We start from the raw sequence: 20,380 nt of genomic DNA on the forward strand, positions 1-20,380 counted from the left end.
TATAGTTGAAAAAAAATTGTTATTATTTTTTGGCAATAACACGGTGTGGGTGGATTTCTGACAGCCACAGGCTGTGTCACTCCCCTTCAGCCTGTGTCTTAGAAAAAGTGGGAGGTGAAGCCTCCATTAATCTACATGTAATATCCCACCCCCATTGTATTTAGCTGGTTAGTGGGCATGGAGGAGGAAGGAGGGAGTGGCTGCCATTTACCACTGTGTATACGCCCACATGTATGACTCTATAGTCACATGGGCTGCTCAGGTGTGATGGGGAGGAAATGCTCAGCATAGAAACTCACTGAAAACTGAGCATGTGCAGAGTTGCCACCACAGCTGCAAAATCCCTAGCTGAATTGGGGACATGGACAGAAGGGGGAGATGCAGAACAGCAGAGTGCACCAATACACAAATGTTGCAGAGCAGTTTACTCTAGAGTGAATAGGCCCTAACTGCTCACAACAAAATTAAAGGTATGCTTATCTTATAGAGCAGAAGTAGGGTGCTACTACCCAATATGATCAGAAAATTATTTAGAGCTACCTGGGTCCGGAAAGGCAGTCACAGACAGCAGATGTAAACGCATTTCAGCCTTCCTCCCAATGTAAAGAAGCACAGTTAAATTAAAAAAAGACAACATAAGGAGAAGTAAACAATAATTTGTCTTGTAGCATGGCTTGCTCAGATGAGGATGATATTGCTGGGCAATCTGCTGGGATCTTGGAAAAGCTGACCACAAGTCCTATGATAAGATGCTCTTGCAGAGTGCTGGAGCATTATCCCAAGATTTGGGACAATCAGCTTTTTAGGACCCCTGGAGAAAGCCCAGGGCCAGAAGTCGGGGTGTAAAGTAACTTTTACTTTTTCTTTCATACGTTTTTGTTTTTTTTTTTAATTGTGCTTTTTTACAAGGAGATAGGTCTACAAGGTATGTGACGCTTTCGCTTTAATGCAAGGTCTTCTTTATTAGGTGTATGTGTAAATTTTACAGTGCAAACTCATACCTCCCAACTTTTTGAGATGGGAATGAGGGACACCTATCAGCAAAAGTATGCAGGTATAGGACACACCCCTTGCCATGCCCCCTTAAAGGAAAATTGTACAAAAAAAACAAGATTGGTTAAACTCACAAGTGCATTTTTTTACCACTACTTTTCCTTTATATTGGCTTTTGGAATTTACAAATGCAACAATTTAGAAATCAGATTAAATGTTTAGCGCTGGAAAACACTTTTTGATAGCCAAAAAGTGAATTTTATATACAACTATATAGATCAGACCAAAATGAGGGACAAATGAGGAGAAATGAGGGACATTGCTCCAAATCAGGGACATTCCTTGAAATAAGGGACAGTTGGGAGCTATGCAAACTTGAAAATGAAACATGCAAAAATTATTGCCTGCACATAAGCCCAACATTATTAATGGAATTTATGTGTCTTTAAAAATATTTAACGCTCTGTATACTGTCCACAGGGAAAACTCATGAAAACTCTTAAATGGGGGTATTTCCACAGTAAGTGGAACCTGCTGGAGTTGGCTCTGATTATAATAAGCTGGAGTGCCCTTTCTGTGTTTGTAAAGAGGACCATTCTTGGAAACAAGGACATCAATTACTACCAGAATCACAAGGATGAGTGAGTAGTATACATCATTACTATCAACCATCTGTCTGATTGTCAGGGCTAACAATATATATACTGGGGTGGATTTACTAAAGGCAAATTGACTGTGCACTTTGCAAAGTGCAGTTGCACTCTACAAGAGCAGTTGCTCCAGAGCTTAGTAAATGAGCAGAAGCTCTGCTGACTTCCATCATCCAATCACGTGCAAGCAAACATGCTGTTTTTTTTATTTTCCTTTGCATGTGATTTGGTGTTCTTTGCAAAGTGAAGCTTTACCTCATTTTCTAAGCTCTGGAGCAATTGCACCTTGCAGAGTGCAACTGCACTTTGCAAAGTGCAGTCTAGTTGCCTTTAGTAAATCAACCCCATAGTTCTTTGCTTTAGTCAAATGTAAAACACTGAATGTGATCATTTTGTGTTAGCATATGCAGCCACCAGGTGGAGCACTTGTCTCCCTTTCACATGTTTGCCAGTCTATATTATACATACATCTGATATACACATATACTGTACGCACACATTCATATATGCAGAATAATATATTACTCCCAAAGGGAAATTATTATTAAGATACAATTACATATACTGTATGCATCGGTATATGATACGGATCCAAAACATTCTTTCCCTTTACTAGTTCTAACTTTGCTTCCTGAGAATATGAATCTTTTAAAGTGAATTCATCATTAACATACAGCATCCAGTTTATAGCCTGTACCAGAATTAATGCATGCACAACCTGTTAATCCACCAACCATTTATGCCATCACAAGTTACCAATGTACATATATTGGCAAAATATGTATAGATTGTCAGATACTTATAAAATATGGCTGTTAATGTGGAATACAAAGTAAGAAAAATGCTAATCTAACTTATGTTGACATTTTATTTTCCATGCCTCTCTTTTTTACAAAATAAAGAATAATATGCCTTTTGCTTTAATGTTCTGCAGGTTTGTAAGTTTTAATGAAACAGCCGCTGCAGATGCAGCTCTGGGCTACCTTATAGCTTTCCTAGTGCTCCTATCAACTATCAAGCTGTGGCATCTGCTGAGATTGAACCCAAAACTAAACATGATCACAGCAACTCTGCGCAGGGCCTGGGGTGACATTTCTGGATTTATCACCGTCATCCTAATTATGTTCCTAGCCTATTCCATTGCTGTGAGTATGCTGTATTCTATTACTTCTGTTCTTGATCCATCAGGTGAAATCTGTGTGATAGCTTTAAGAGTAAAGACAAGAAATGTGTGCAGTAGGAGAAAGAAGGGCTTATAGACCATATGGAAACACTGGTCAACTATATTTAAAAAATTTGACATTAGACATAAACTACAGAGGTCTACATCAGAGGTGTGGCAGGGATCCGTACCATACCTGCAAATGTCCTTTTGCTCCTGATATCCTTGTACACCAAGTTGCGTTACAGTATATTTTCACCCCTGCCTACCTTTTTATACAGGTGATGTTGATCACCCCCCACCTTTAAAAGGAGTCAGGGTTACTACCCTTCCATTTATTCTAACTTAAGGTTTTCTTTTTTCTATTTTTGGATTGTAAGATCTCTGACATCCATGCATGTCTCTTTAAGAGATTACTTATCAGGATGCATCCTCCTTCTTATTATAGATCACCTTGTCCCTAAGGTAAAAGGTTAGGGTGCTGTTGACTGGCTGGTGTTTTTTTGTGGACGTACCTTGTCAATCCAAGTATACCCTATTATACTCTTGTAAACATTGCATTCTAGCTTTTGCTCCAAGTATTTTTCTCCTATTCTGGTAGTTTAATTTTCCACTTATTTTTTCTTTTTGAATGATTGGTTGTCCTTTTTATAGTAGGTAGCATTTTACCCCTACTGGTGATTAGCTGTCATGGTCTAAGATTGGTACCCAGTGCTCACCCCCTGGGCTGTGGCAATGCCCTATCTGTTGGCCCTGCTTCATCCAACCTTTGTTTAGATGTTGGTCCCTTCAGATTCTCTTTTGTAAGATGGTTTGTACATCTGTAGGATCTTTTGGTGGCCATTGCCCGTCCCTAAGTTGGAATGCTTTTGGATGTCCCTTCATGTCTTGTGCCTCCTTATCGAAAATAAAGAAATATGGATTTTGTACTTGGGGTAATATATTTTACATGAAGCCCATTGAGGGACACAGGTCCCCCTCTATGTTTAACCACCTCAATACTGGGCACTTACACCCCCTTCCTGCCCAGGCCATTTTTCAGCTTTCAGTGCTGTCACAATTGACAATTGTATGGTCATGCTACACTGTAACCATGTAAATTTTTTGGGATTTTCTTCACACAAATAGAGCTTTCTTTTGGTGGTATTTAATCACTTCTGGGTTTTTTATTTTTTCCTAGAAAAAAAAAAAGACAGAAAATATGGGAAAAAAATGTTTTTCTTAGTTTCTGTCAGTAAATTTTGTAAATAAGTAATATTTCTCCTTCACTGATGGGCACTGATGAGGTGGCACTTATGGGCACTGCTGAGGTGGCACTTATGGAAACTGATTAGGTGGCACTGATGAGGAGGCACAAATATGCCGCACTTATGGGTACTGATAGGTGGCACTGATATGTGGCACTGATGGGTGGCACTGGTGGGCACTGATAGGTGGCACTGGTGGGCCCAGATAGACGGCACTGGTGGGCACAGATAGGCGGCACAGATAGGCGGCACTAATGGGTGGCACTGATGGGCACTGATGGGTGGCATTGATGGGCAGCACTAAAAGCCAGCACTGACTGGCAGCACTAATGGCCACTGATTGCTGGTGGGCACTTAATTGTAATCAGGGCACTAATCATTAGTGCCCTGATTACATTCCTAGATGTCCTCTGTGAGGAGATGCCGCTGACCGGCTCGCCTCTCCTCATACTCTGCCAGTGTGAGGCGAGGAGCGCCGATTACCGGCATCTCCGTGTTTACATGTGACCGGCTGTCTTTGGACACAGACGATCACATGGTTAAAGAGCCGCGACTCTTTACAGAGATCGGGGTCACGCCGTGTCCTAGCAACACGGTGCAGCTGCGATCACATGCTGCGCGCCCCCGGGGACGCGCGAGAGCGGTTGATCTGGGAAACCATCATATGACGTCCACCCAAAATGAGAGCCGCACCCCCCAGCCGTCATTTGACGGTTTGCGGGCGGCAAGTGGTTAAGGCATAACGGTTGGAGATTAAGTTATATATAAGGGCTGGCTTAAGGTTTTTATTTGCCATTGTCTCAAACTCCTGTTGACGGCAGTATAACCCAGATGTCTCGGGGATAATCAATTCCTGTGTCCTTCAATGGACTCTACAAATAGTATTCTATTTACCATCTAAATACAAAGATTTAAGATAAAGTAAGCAAAATCTTTAGTAAGGTAGCAGTGTTTTCTGAATAGTGTTGACAGTTGAATTATATGTATGTTCTGTTTTGGTTTTAGTGTAATCTGATATTCGGATGGAAGCTCGACTCATATAAAACTGTATTTGATTCAGCAAAGACTATGGTCAGCCTTCAGCTGGGGATTTTCAACTATGAGGAGGTATTGTAAGCAACCATGCTGCTTTATTGGAAATAAAAGTGAATGGAGGAGTACGTTACTGGCTCAACATTTGAATTTAATGGATTATTTGCATTGTGGAGGCACATCTCCCAGCAACAAATTGGGGCCTGCTTCACTTTTTGCTTTGCTGGAATTTACTAGCTTTGTATAGCTATATTTGTACCTTATTATTTCTATAAGTGCTTTCATTTTCAGATCTTATGTTTCATATGGTTCATCTATGAACACCTGAAAAGCAGTAAGATGATAAATATATATTCTTGTTTAAAATGTGCTCTGATTCCAAAATGCTAAGGATACAAAATCAATGATATTACACTTACTTCTTGATAACGAGTAATGTTTTCCCTTTTCCTTTTCTTTAAGGTAGTGTTTTACAAACTTTTTCCACCAAGACCATATATACTAGAACTTTATTTACATATCCTATACATTATCTGAAGCTAGTGAAGCTATCATGGCAAATATTAAACTAATTTGTCAGTCATTTTGAATGTTTCAGGCTAGGTTCACACTGCTGCGAATTTTATTGCGAATTTGAGCCGCTGCGATCGCTCAAATTCGCAAGTCATTTTAATAACATTGTTTTCCATGAGTGCTGTTCACATCAATGCGTTGCGAATTTAACCTGCGTAAAAAAAGGGTCCTGTCCGAGTTTGATCCGTGTGCAATGCGAATTCAGCTCCATAGATTGCAAAATTTGCAGTAGAATCGCAAGAACACACAAAGAATTCGCAATGCAAATTTGCAACGCAATCGGATCAAAATCGCGCTAAATTCGCACTGCAGCAGTGTGAACCTAGCCTAAAGGCAAATATCCCCAGGGTGCAAAAATCCTAAGGGCATCACCTCGTTACTAGTCTAAAAACAGGACAGGTGCTACTAGTTGCCCATTAAGTGAGCCTTTGATGGCCACTGAAACACTCTTATTGGATAGGTTAGCATTAAAATGTTATACATTTGATACAAATTTGAAAAAAGCACCACATGCTGTGTAAGAATGCTGATTTTTTGTAACTGAATGTCATCCAATCCAATCTTTTTGCCCATAGTACAGAATTAAAATTGACCTGTCTTATCCACTCCATTGACCCCAACCCCAAAACGTTGTGTGTGTGTAGCAAATGATAGGGAAACCCCAGAACTCAAGGGGTTTCAATAATATGTTGACTGCTAAAGCCACATTCGGATTAGATGTATTTAATATACAAGCCTATAGTTTTAGATATAAGCATGGAGAGCAGCACAACACAATACATAGTGCTTTTTGCTTGATTTGCTTGACTGCCTAGCACAGCTGATACAAACATATATGACTTACAAAAAGGGTGGGAACTAGCTAACTATCTAAAGTTCCTTTGAAGTCAAATCTTAAAGTGGAGTTGCACCCAAAAGTGGAACTTCCACTCATTTGTCTCCTCTCCCCCTCCGGTGTCACAATTGGCACCTTTCGGGGGGGGGGGGGGGACAGGATACCTTTGACAGGCAGGGCTTTTTTTCTCAGACAATAGGTGCAGGAACTCCCCCTTTCCGAGTCACCCCTTTTCTCTGCCCCTACCCACCTCCCAGTACCGTCCCTTTTAGACAATATAGAACCAAGTATCATTTTGAGGTGCTAAGTAATTTGTATGGAATTTGGTAATGATATCAAGAAAAGCAGTAAAATAGATTCCCTGCAGCCAGCAACAATAGATCCCCTAACAACAATGGACCAACCACAACAAAATTTCCCCACCAGCAACAATAGACTCCCAGCAGCATCAACAGATCTCCGCACAGCCAGCATTAATAGTCTGTCTGGCTGCCATCAACAATAGACCCCTCCCCCAACAGTAGATCTCTTACAGCAACAACTGACCCCCCAGCAACATAAGACCTCCCCAGCAACAGGAAAAATAGATCCCCAGCAGTGAGCATCAATACCCTGCAGCACACTCCAGCACCCCTTGCCATTAAATACAGTCAGTACAAGAGGTGCCGGAACTGCGTTCCCTCGCGTTCCCGCTGAAAAAAAGCCTTGTTGACAGGTATCATGTTCCCACTTCCGGGAGTCCATGCCGCGGCCCATGACATCACTGCGGGGTTTCCTCCTTCTCCCCCTGTCCCCGGGCCAGTAGGAGAGAGGAGCGCATGCGCAGTAGGGTTCCCGGCATCAAGCCATAAGGCTACGCTGCCGGGTTCCCTTACCCGCAATGGCAGCAGCAGCACCCGACAGCTGATGGAGACATCAGCTCCGGTGCTGACATCGCTGGACTCCAGGACAGGTAAGTGTCCTATTATTAAAAGCCAGCAGCTGCAGTATGTGTAGCTGCTGGCTTTTAATTTTTTTTTTTTGGGCAGACCTCCGCTTTAATACTCTGGTGACATTCATTGATATGCAGATGTTTATTCACATAAACGTGTCAATTTTAAGGCTATCTTCAAAGGGTGAGATAACACTCTTTGCAAATGAAGGTGTAAATAGCCTTTGAACACAATCAAGACAACTGTTACACAATGTGACTTCTAACAGAATATAAAACCAATATATACATTTACCCTATCACAAATTAAAGGCACAGGGGTGTTAAAATTCCTATTCTCTATAGTTCTGGGTGAGTGAATCCAAAGCATTAACATGGCAGCCAAGTTACTAGCATTTTCAAAAAGAGTCAGCCTCCATATTTACCTCATGGTAGGTGTACTGTACTTTAAGTCATGGTAAATAGATAATACCAGTATAAAAATAAGCGAGAGCACACATAGCAACTGACCCCATCATCAGCAGCATCTCTACAGGAAATGTATTTTCCTTTTAGAGATATTTTGCATAAAGATGTAAAATAGATCAGCTTGGAAATCTGAGTCAGCAAACTTTAACATTTTTTTTTTTAAAAACCTCTGGGGGAATCTAGGATGGAAAATGGCCTGGGGGTCCTAGTAGATGATAGGCTCAGCAATGGCATGCAATGCCAAGCTGCTGCTAACAAAGCAAACAGAATATTGGCATGCATTAAAAGGGGGATCAACTCCAGAGATTAAACGATAATTCTCCCACTCTACAAGACTCTGGTCCAGCCGCACCTAGAGTATGCCATATAGTTCTGGGCACCAGTCCTCAGGAAGGATGTACTGGAAATGGAGCGAATACAAAGAAGGGCAACAAAGCTAATAAAGGGTCTGGAGGATATTAGTTATGAGGAAAGGTTGTGAGCACTGAACTTATTCTCTCCGGAGAAGAGACGCTTGAGAGGGGATATGATTTCAATATACAAATACCATACTGGTGACTCCACAATAGGGATAAAACTTTTTCGCAAAAGGGAGTTTAACAAGACTTGTGGCCACTCATTAAAATTAGAAGAAAAGAGGTTTAACCTTAACCTCCCTGGCGGTATGATTATTTCGGATTTTAGGTGCTGAAAGCAGTACAATTATTTTGCATGGAAATTTGGCGTTTTATATTGAAGGTCTGTAATTCTTAACAATAACACACTTAAATCTGTCCAAACAAGAGTCTAGTAGACATCTCGGGTATGATAAAGTTTGAAACACAAAAACATAAATTATAATATAATAAATAAAAATAAATAATTACAAAAAATAAAAATAAATAGTAATAAAATAAATTTCCCCACGATTCACTATCGCTCAATTCTTCAAGTGTTCTAATCGCTGTTTTCTAGATGGTCTAAAGCCACTTTTGACGTAAAGGGACACTTTTTGGTTGCTATGGACAATCTCCAGTTTCCAGGCAGAAAGAACAGTATATATCACATAAAACTGCATGCAGGGCATGGGCCAAAGCACTGGGGACAAAAGGGATGTTAAATCATTTCATACAGTACTGTAATCTGTAAGATTACAGTACTGTATGTGTTATGATTTTGACACTTTTTTGAATTTGCCGCCAGGCTCCCCCCCCCGTGCGTCGCGACGCTCGCAGGGAACGGAGCCTGGCAAGGAGAGGCTTCGGATGAGGACAGAGCCCACGGACACTGCGGGGGACATCGCAGGATCCCGGGGACAAGGTAAGTAAAGCCACACCAGGATCCTGCGATGTAATCCCGAGTGTGGCTCGGGGTTACGGCTAATGGTCCTGATTTTTAACCCCGAGCCACACTCGGGAAAACCGCCAGGGAGGCTACACTAGGTAGAGGGTTCTTTACTGTAAGAGTGGCAAGGATGTGGATTTCCCTTCCACATGCGGTGGTCTCAGCGGGGGGCATTGATAGTTTCAAGAAACTATTAGATAAGCACCTGAATGACCAGAACATACAGGAATATACAATGTAATACTGACACATAATCACACACATAGGTTGGACTTGATGGACTTGGGTCTTTTTTAAACCTCACCTACTATGTATCTATATATGTATATTCCCACCTCATGGCTGATATTTAAAGTGGGGTTCCACCCAAAAAACAAAAATACCTGGAAAAATTCTAAAAAAAAAAACAAAAAAAATTTGGATATTTTTTTTTTTTTTCACTTACCTCTAAATGCCTGTTGCTAGGTGGTCCCTCGTAGTCTGCCTGTTCCTTTGCCTGGGCTGGTGACATCACTTCCCCCCCAGGCACAGGAAGGGCTCCGCTCTGCACCCTCCCTCCTGTCAATCATCTGGGACCCATTACAGGTCCCAGGTGATTGAGCGGCCAATCACGGCGCGCGGCGCCGCTTGCGCATGCGCACTGGGTGCCAGGCTTTGAAGCCACAGCCCGGCGCCCACAGTGGAAATGCCGGCGCCGACGAGCGGAGGGGGGGACGAGCGGAGCTTCGATCCCCCGCATCGCTGGACCCAGGGACAGGTGAGTGTCCAATTAAAAGTCAGCAGCTGCAGTATTTGTAGCTGTTGACTTTTAATTTTTTTTTTTTTTTGATGGCCCCCCTGGGTGGAACTCCTCTTTAATATCAAGAGAGTGAATGCACCAAACTTCCTCTAGTGGCTAATCTTTACATATGTATAATTATTATGTATATTATATTTAATTGCCATTAAAAAATAGAAGAACAATGGTTTGAAAATGTGAGAGTCCTGTCAAAAACCTCTTTAAAGTGGTAGTAAACCACTGTATGTGTTTTTCTTTTTTCTGTTTTTTTTTTTTGCATCCTGAAAGGTAAAGCGATAATGAGTTAGTATGCACCACATACTAGCACGTTCTGTGAAAATTAACCCGAAAACAAAGCCCTCCAGAGCTATCACTGCTGAGAGGGTTTCCATATTCACCGATCTTCCTTCTGGGATCGTGCACTCCGGCTGTTTGAGTGGTCGGAGCCACGATGATGTCTCCCCCGCACATGCACATGGGAGCTACCGCTTACAGTGCAGGACTCTGAAGGAACGGCCCATTCCTTCAGAGCGCATGCAGCGTTGACATCACCAGGCTGCATGTACAGAAAATATCTCCTAAATGGTGCACGTTTAGGAAATATTTACAGTACCTATTAGGTAAGCCTTATTATAGAATTACCTGTAGGTAAAAGTCAGAGATAGGAGTTTACTCCCACTTTAAGGTAGACACTGCAATATTATCCAAAAATATACACATATCAGGAAAATACAATGGGGTTGATTTACTAAAGACAAATATACTGTGCATTGCAGGTGCGCTTGCTCCAGTGCGTATTACAGGAGGTAAAGCTTCACTTTACAAAGAATACCCAATCACATGCAAGGAAAAAAAAAAAAAAACAGCATTTTTGCTTGCACATGATTGGATGATAGAAATCAGCAGAGTGTCCCCTCTTTTCAGAGCTCCCCTCAGATCTTGAGAAACTGCACTTCCAAGTGCATTTGCAGTGCACGGTATATTTGCCTTTAGTGGATCAACCTAATTGTACTTTTCTTTTAACAGATCAGCTTCTCTGATTTAGGCTGGAACCCAAAACCATCACATTAAAGCCTTGTAGCCAGAATCAATGGAGGTCATGTTTGTTGAGTGTTTCAAACCTTTGACTAGTCCTCTTTAGTTTTGTTACCAGAAAAGTCCCATTGCCATTTTACAAGAATGAGCAGTGTGGGATAGACCGGAATTAAACGATGATTCAGTTGGGTAGTTCAGTTTATGGGTGTAAGGACTATAAAGGTAGAAAAGTTTAAAAAGGGTTATGGAGTGGGGAAGGGCAGCCCGCTAACCAGGGATTTAGGACAGGTGCTAATCTGTTAATACCTACATTTTTGCAATTCTCAGGCAGTGCAAAGTTTACTCAGACACTCGCAAGAAAATAGCTACCTAGAGGCCAGAAAGTTGTAAACTAATAAATATTGTGGAATACCCACCATAAAGGTTTTCTAAGCCCAGGAAAATTCAGAAAGCAAGGATACAATAATTTGCTGCAGTCTCCAATTTATGAATGTTCAAAATAATGAAGCCTATTTAAGTTGATGAGCTATGGGAGGCATTAAAGCAGAACTGTAGCATGGCCGAGGGAAGGCAACTGTTGCCATAATGGGCAGTATGCACAACATACTTACATATTATGGCAGCCTCTCCTCTTTGGGCCCTTCTCTAATAATGACGGTTCAGAGCTGTCCCTCACTGTTCCTTCTATTGACGCTATCTTCTCTGTCACTTCTTTAGGGTTTGGTGCACTTGCTGTTCAGCTGCTGGGTGGCCATCAATGATGTAACTCCTGTTCATGTGCATTGGAATTAATTTGTCCTGATACTAGGCTCTGTTTTCCCACATCTTACAGATTTGTAGAGTAAATTTCTACTTTATACTAGGTATGAGGTATAGTAGTGGTGTAGCTCAGTGTTTCTCAACTCCAGTCCTCAAGGCACCCCAACAGGTCATGTTTTCAGGATTTCCCTCAGATGAAAAGGCTGTGGTAATTACTAAGGCAGTGAAACTGATCAAATCACCTGTGCAAAATAATGGTAAGCCTGAAAAGATGACCTGTTGGGGCGCCTTGAGGACTGGAGTTGAGAAACACTGGTGTAGCTGGGTACCACCAGGAAGAGTGGCAAAGGGTCAGTAACTTTGTAGCAAGTGACCAAAACCTAAGGATGGGAATTCAAGCCCCAAAATGAAATAATGGGGGAATTTACTAAAACTTGCATGCAAAATCTGGTGCAGCTCTGCATAGAAACCAATCAGCTTCCAGGTTTTATTGTCAAAGCTTAATTGGACAAGCTTAAGTTAGAAGCTGATTGGCTACCATGCACAGCTGCACCAGATTCTGAGTGCTCCTGTTATAGGAAATCTCCACCGATGTTTACTCAACTAAAACTTGTCTAAATATTGTAATTTTTGAAAGCCATGGGATGTTATATTTTGCCTTTACTTTAATTGACAGGTTTTGGATTATAACCCTGTGCTAGGCTCATTTATCGTTGGATCATGCATTATTTTCATGACTTTTGTGGTGCTGAATCTCTTCATATCGGTTATCTTGGTTGCATTCAGTGAGGAGCAGAAGAATCACCAGGTAGGCTAAAAACAGTAGAGGCATAAAGTTTTATATATATATATATATATACAGAGGATATGATGCAATTCAACAGGAATCATTCAGGAAATAATCAGCAATTTCTCAGGAAATGCTAACTAGTAGGAACATACATTTACAAGGTCTTATATGTCTTTATAGTGTTGAAAGAATTATCAAATTCTTCAGAAACGAATCCTCAACAATGGTACAAGCCTTAGGTATAGTTTGAATCGTACACAATTTAAAGTAGACCAAGCCTGACCCTTCTTTCTCTGTATATACCGACCTTTCTTTTGCTTATCTGGAGCAAAAGGAAACACCTAGTGTGTAGCATGATTGTCCCACGATGCAGAGCTGGTTCTTTTATTATAGGTGGCATATTGACCTTGAAGTGGTACTCAACTACCCCCCCCCCCATGTTTTTTTCCCTGATACCTAATTGCTGGGTTCTCTTCAAATCACATACGCTCTCGCACGGTGAATCCGAAACACATACTTACCCGCACAGCGGATACAACATTGTCCTGCCATTATCTGCTGTTTGGGTGACACAACACTGGGCTCTGCTCCACCATCTTTGTCCTCTTCAGTTGGTGCCTCTTCCAGGTGTAGGCAGCCAGCTATGAAGCTCCATGTCATTTCTTTGGCCCACTCCTAGGCTGGTGTTCCAGATAGATCCTGCAGCCTCTTGGGAGATAGGTTGCATTCAGACCCAGGAACACGTCATTTTGCCCAAGGCCAGTGGTAAACCCGGGATCAAAAGATTTTCCACTCCAGCTGTGGTTAAACTACAAATCCCATGAGACATTGTAAGACAGCCACAGCCATGATGGGATTTATAGTTGTACCACAGCTGGAGTGCGGAGGTTGCCTACCCCTGCAATAAACCATGCCTGCTAATGTGTATTAACCCAGCTACTTGTAGTCTCTATCAATGTGACACGGTGACAATGCAGGAGCATAACTGGGAGACAGGAACAGAGTATTGTTACCATATAACAAGAAGTGCCTGAAAAAGGACCTTCATGGCACGATCAACTGGCATTATTTTAATGAAAGCTTCAAATTTGAACACATTTATTTAATGTTAAAGCTTTTATAAGATTTTAGCAAATGGGTTTACATCACATAACATTTCAATACTGTACATAAAAGAATGCAACTCATGAAACTTATTGTTGGAGAAAAGCAAGCTATATTTGGCTGTATCTTTGGGTGGTCAAGTTAGCAAACCTCTGATCAGAAAACGTATAAAACTATGCATTATTCAACAATACATTGTTTATACTCAAATCATTTTTTTAACCAATCTGCCACATATAAAGTCAGTTGGTTTATGTTTGGGTCTTTAAAAGGAGAAGTATGTTTTTTTTAGAAATCCTTCCTTTCTAGGTGGATGCTGCATTGGTCCCCCACCGGCTCTAAGACTGAGAGCTGAGCGATCAAAGACAGCTGATTGTTTGGTTCTCAGTGTTCCATGCACGTAGAGCTGGTGCCTGTTAGTCACTGTCCCTCTGTTCTGCCCTTCCCCATACTCACTGGAGTGATGAGCTGTAGAGGAGCCGGGAGTGGCTGGCTCAGGCTCTCAGCAGCTCGCTGAGAGCCTGAGCCAGGTGGCGGTCCAGGCATCAGGGTGGATCCCAAACATATGGTCGCGGTCTTTCCCCAGCCTGGACCGGCTCTGTGACGTCAGCGGACAGCAGGTTTTTGTCTGCTGAAAATTGGTCACAGGAGTGCATAATGAACTGCACTCTGTGATCCATAGGAGAAGTACAGCCAAACGAGCTTTGGCTGCACTTCTTTTAAAAAGAGTTTTCTGCTCAAGGTGTTTTTTGTTTGTTTTTTTGTACTGAAGAGTAAATTTACCTTGCAGTCTTTAAATAGAGCACCAAGGCCAGAATCCACTATCTTGCATATATAACCTGTTGCACATGTCTTGCTGAAGTCATGAGATGGATCAGTTATATAAAATACTGTATATAAAAATATAAATTATAGACAGTTGACAAGACCCCCTTAGCCTATAGAGTGCACACTTCAAGAGATAATGTCACTGATTTTAAAAGAATTGCAGGTAAAAGCCACAGCAAAAATTAAGTATTATAAATGCTTACTTGAAGTGTTATCTTTTCCATCAAGTAGCTGCAACGTGCCTCTGAACTTGTAGAAAAGTGAACTATTACAGGAAAGTCAATTCTCTACCATAATCCCCTCCTTCCTTGCAAATCACAGCCCTCTCCACTTCTGGATGTGCCCAGTTACATTTTGTGCTGGCCCAGCTCCTCTACTCCTTCTCTTACCTTCCTACATATTCTCTTAATCTAACTACCGGAAGAGGAGCAAAAGGAAATAACATGGGGAAGTTGATTTACTAAAGGCAAATATACTGTGCAGTGCACTGCAAGTGCACTTGCTCTAGATCTGAGGGGAAGCTCTGCTAATTTCTATCATCCGATCATATACAAGCAAAAAATGTGTTTTTTTTTTTCATTTCCTTGCATGTGATTAAAGTGGAGTTCCACACACAAAAAAAAAAAAATCATGTGCATAAAAAATAAAAAATAAAATATTTAGAGAAATTTTTTTTTTTTTTTTTACTCACCTCTTAATGTCTGTTGCTAGGGGGACCCTCGTAGTCTGCCTCCTTCAGCACCTGGGCTATTGACATCACTTCCCTCGGCGCAGGAAGGGAGATCACCTCACCCCCCTCCCTCTAGGCAATCATCTGGGACACGTGACAGGTCCCAGATGATTGCGCGGCCAGTCACAGCGAGCGGCGCGGCTCGCACATGCACGGTGGGTGCCCGGGTGTGAAGCCACAGCCGGGCGCCCACAGCTACAATGCCGGCACTGCCAAGCCGAGGGGGAGACGAGCGGGGCTTCGTTCCCCTGCATCGCTGGACCCTGGGACAGGTAAGTGTCCGATTATTAAAAGTCAGCAGCTACAGTATTTGTAGCTGCTGACTTTTAATTTTTTCTTTTTAAACGCAACTCCGCTTTAAGTATTCTTTGCAAAGTTAAGCTTTAACTCATTTACTAAGCTCTGGAGCAGGTACCTTTGCAGTGCACAGTATATATGCCTTTGGTGAATCAACCCCAGAGATTCACTTGACAAATGTAAGGTTGTTGGGGCTGCTTATATCAAATCCAAGATGGCAGCACCAAGCAGCAATCTCAGGTCTTTTGGATGCCAAGGTAGACTTTTACAGGGAAATAAAATGCATAAAATACAATAAATGCACATATAATCTTATAAGAAGATTATTGTTAAAATGAATGAACTTTTCAAGGAAAAAAAGCACTTTATTGGGTATTATTTGTTATATTTACAATCTGTATATAAAATACTTGTGCATGATGTCTATAAGCCAGAATGTGTGGGATTTAAAAAGCCTCCTGTAGTCATGGCAGAGCAAAGCCTTAGCCAATAAAAACGTCAGCTCTGCTATGAATCGCTTCCTCTGTTTGGCATTGTTTGTTCCATCCATGCTTGTTCCATCCGTTAGGTATACTGTAGTTGAAGCAAAATACACAGATACATAATATAATAAAAATGGCAACTGGTCATCTTTTAATGATTTAACAATTATTCTTTGACTGTCACTGTTTCAGTAGAAATAAAGTACATCTAAAGATTCCTGTGTGCCAGTCTAAACAGGTCTCAGACAGTGGCGGCCGGTGGTACTTTTTTCGGAGGGGTGGTAAACAGTGCACAGCCAAACACACCCCCCGCGCCCCAGTTGAATCACAGACAACTCCCCCCCGTCCCGGTCGGTCGGTCACCGACCACTTACTCCTGGCTTCCCCCACGTCTCCTCGTGTATCCGCCCTTCTCCCGGCTCCCTCCGGGCGTTGGACGGGCGGCCGGCTAGCTTCCCCTGCATTTCCTCTCCTCGTGTCTGCTCCCTCTTCCTCCCGGCAGCCAGCGTAGCTTCTCCCTTCGGCCAATGGGGAAACGGGACTTGGGACCCACTTCCCGATTGCCCGGGAGGAGAATTAGTGTGACGAAAGCAAATATTAATTTCCTAGTGTTACGCAACCGGGTGGGCTATGGGCGCAGTGCTCTGCGCCCGAGCCCACCCTATTTGAAGCCTATTAGAGCCTCTGGCTCTAATCACGTGCTTAAACCCCCCCCCCCCATTAGAATCCATGCATCCAGCGCCCTGCATGTGTATTAGGGGCCGGATGCATGGATAGGGGATCGCAACTGGTCTCAGATCAAGTTACTTTGTGATGCCTAATAAACTTGAAAATTATTTTACCTCCTTTGATTCAGCCAAATCCTCCATCATTGGTGTCTCACACACTCCTGGTTCCAGACACTGCAGTTCACAGAGGGAGGGCTTCAATGGCACAGTCAGTTTAGCCAATCCAGAAAGGGCTAGGTGTGACCAACTGCTAATTGACAGGTGAGACGCCTGTGACAAAGCCTATAGCCTTCTCCTGTGCAACATCTTCTCACCCACAGCCTACAAGAGGGACAACACTGCTTTAAATTCAGTAGCAGTGCAGTCTCTCCATCACTGGAAGCTGCATTTGGTGGACTGCATGGGCAGGTGAGACTTTGCATGGAGACTATGGTAAGTGCAGATGCACCTACAATTTGGTGCTTTTTTTTTTAATAGGAGGAGATACTGTGATTCTACTTACATTTTGTACATCATACATTATATGACTGGGCCATAAGTTATGTTGTAATATAAAAATAAAACATTGCTCTCAAGTCACATTACTACTATCTAACATTATTTACATTCTTTGAATTGTTACAGGCATCAGAAGAAGAAGAAATTGTGGATCTCATGCTCATGAAAATTAGTAGTTTTCTTGGTTTGAAGCACAAGAAGATGTGAACGGAGGAGTGTGTCCCTGATGCAGGTCTTGGATTCTAACACTATGATCTGATCATAACTTCTAATTGTGCAATCTCCTTTCCATATGCCAACATTTATGTAGTGATGAATGCTATTTACAGTACTTAATGACTTGCTAGATTACAGTATTAAAGGAGGAGCTACAATCCACCTAACGCCCCCCACCTACCCCCACCCACTCAAAAATGAAAATCCCTAATTAAAAAAAAAAACATACATACTAGCTAGCCATGGAGTCCAGTGTTGTCTTGCTCAAAGCAAAATGTCTTTCTTTACCCCTCCTTTTCAGTGCCACCATCTTTAATTGAGATCTGGTGCTTGTGCAGACATGCCATGAGTTGCTCCAAGGTCTACAGGACCTGGCAGAGATGCCCGTGGTGTATGTGTGCATGTGCCAGATCCTGCGTGCAAGTGCAGAGACCCGGTGTTCTGCTAAGAAAGTTCCCCTCGGCGGATAAGGACCCCCCTGTACTGCGCAGTACGCTTGCACAGTACGAGCCAGCGGAAATAGCCGAATCTGAATAGGTGTAAATCAGCTGTACACGGCGCCTGTAACAGGGCCCCTCGCGGGCTTGCTTCGTTTGCCACGCTTCGGGCACAGCCTCGCTTCGCTCGGCACTTTTTTATTCTACCTCTAGGTCACTTAGATGGTGGGGCTTGAACCTGGACTCAGGGCGCAGGCGCCGTGTACAGGTGATTGAAGGTTTTCAGCTTCGGCTATCTTCGGCGGCTCCTTAGTCGTTCGTACTGAGCAAGCGCTGCGCCTGCGCAGTACAGGGGGGTCCTTATCCACCGGGGGAACTTTCTCGTTGTGTTTACCCACCCAGGGATGCACAGGTTCATCCATGCATTCCTATGTGGGCAGTCCCATTCATTCATTCATCCCATTCATGGTGTTGGTGCGTGTCCCCGAACTCACGTTGGGTGTGTTTAGGGCCGCGTACCTGCATCTGCACGAATGTTACATTGTGAGCAGCAGCTGTGCACATGCAACCACTTCATCCCAATAGCCACAAAATAATGGGTGAAGTTCTGTTTTAATTAACTTTGTCATAATGAAGGTGGGGTCACTCATAAGGTATTGTATTTAGCGATCATTACATTTACCATAGGCATTTTTTATTTACAACAAAGTTGTATGAAGATACTGTATATACATGTGTTTGTTTTCTCTTTGTGTTCAGTGATGAACTTTGCTTTTCAGTTTGTCATCCACCTTTTCACTCCTAAATGTTATCAGTTGACAGCTGCAGTAAATACTTTTCACAAGTCCCAGAAAATTACCACGACAATGAATATCTAGCTGTTGTTCTTAAGAACCGTTTGAAGGAAATATTTGCATTGCCTGTAGCAACATATGCAGATTTCTGGTTAATAGGCCCACACAGGACTTCACTATTCATCTGTATAAATCAGTCCCATTATGTTATGTATATCAGCCCCATGCAGTTGCTATACAGCAAAGCTCAGAGAGGGGGAGGGGGAGCAGCACAAGTAACCAATCCAGCTGCATAGCTCCCAACTGTCCCTGATTTCGAGGGACTGTCCCTGATTTGGAGCAATGTCCCTCTGTCCCTCATTCCACCTCATTTGTCCCTCATTTTGTTCTGATCTATATAGTTGTATATAAAATGCACTTTTTATCTTTCAAAAAGTGTTTCCCAGTGCTAAACCTTTCATACAAATTCTAAATTGCCGCATTTGTAAATGTTAAAAGCCAATATAAAGGAATAGTAGTGGTATAAAAAAGCACTTGTGGATTTAATTAACCTTTTCTTGGGTTATTTCTCCTTTAAGGGGGTGTGGCAAGGGGTGTGTCCTATGCCTATATACGTTTGCTAGTAGGTGTCCCTCATTCCCATCTCAAAATGTTGGGAGGTATTCAGCTGTGAAGTATGTATTTCATTTGTGTATTTAGCTGTTTACATGGAGTTCAGCTTTAAATATCATATTAATAAATACTATATTTTTTCTGTTTAGTAAAGTAAAGTTTGGGAATATTAACTTTTAATATACATGTGCTAACAATAAAGTCAGTGTACTGCATCAACCTAAAACCAGTGTGATGTTATATTTTTTGCCTTCATGATTTTTTAATTAGCCCAAGCAATCAGATTGTAATGTGCATGGCCAGGATACCGTAAAGCCCAGAGACGGGCAAAACATTTTTTTCTCCCATGGTGTGGAACTGCACAAATTAACTGCTCGATTTTTCTAGGGGTGAGCAGAAAGCATATACTCACGCAATCCTTCAACCCTCTGGCAAACAGCACTCCCCCACAGTCTAGCGGTAGATTGTTCCTAGTCTATGGAGCCTGGTCTGGACATGATGATGTCAGGAACAGTCCACTATTCAAGACCTCTGAAACGCAGGGGTGCTGGACAAGTCTTGTGTTGGGAGGATCAGAGGATCAGGTAAGTATATCTCTGCTCTCCTGTCCCCTATAAATAAATGAGCAGTTAACCCATGCAGTTAAAAAAAAACAGCCCCACTACAGTGGAAAAAAATTTGCCTTGAGTTGGGCTTTAAAAACTGTACAATTTGAGAAAACATACAGTATGTTTGTTTGGTGTTCCCATTTACACAGCATTCCTAAAAATAAATAAATAAATTAAAGTGATTGTAAAGGTTCTTTTTAAAAAAAAAATAACAAACATGTCATAATTACCTGCTCTGTGCAAGGGTTTTGCACAGAGCGGCCCTGATTCTCCTTTTCTGGGGTCTCACAAAGGCGCTCCTGGCTCCTCCTCTTCATCGGGTGCCCCCTCAGAGAGGCGCATTCCATAGGGGGCACCTGCTGCATCCATTGACACAGACAGCGGACTCGGCCCTGCCCCCGTGTCACTGGATTTGATTGACAGCAGCGGGAGCCAATGGCTCCTGCTGTTATCAATCTATCCACTGAGGA

General features: G+C 42.4%; 1 protein-coding gene across 1 annotated transcript in view; it reads left to right on the plus strand.

Annotated features, from left to right (window-relative positions):
• Positions 1-19,500, plus strand: part of LOC141111747 (polycystin-1-like protein 2) — a 160,168-nt gene extending 140,668 nt beyond the window's left edge. The window contains exons 39-43 of the mRNA XM_073603883.1: positions 1,474-1,634; positions 2,578-2,788; positions 5,058-5,159; positions 12,463-12,594; positions 17,370-19,500. Coding sequence (XP_073459984.1) covers positions 1,474-1,634; positions 2,578-2,788; positions 5,058-5,159; positions 12,463-12,594; positions 17,370-17,450 — 687 coding nt within the window. The 3' untranslated portion in view covers positions 17,451-19,500. The remainder of the gene's footprint in view (positions 1-1,473; positions 1,635-2,577; positions 2,789-5,057; positions 5,160-12,462; positions 12,595-17,369) is intronic.
• Positions 19,501-20,380: the final 880 nt, after the last annotated feature.

This window comes from Aquarana catesbeiana, linkage group LG11 (assembly GCF_042186555.1).
Source record: "Aquarana catesbeiana isolate 2022-GZ linkage group LG11, ASM4218655v1, whole genome shotgun sequence".
Taxonomy (NCBI): domain Eukaryota; kingdom Metazoa; phylum Chordata; class Amphibia; order Anura; family Ranidae; genus Aquarana; species Aquarana catesbeiana.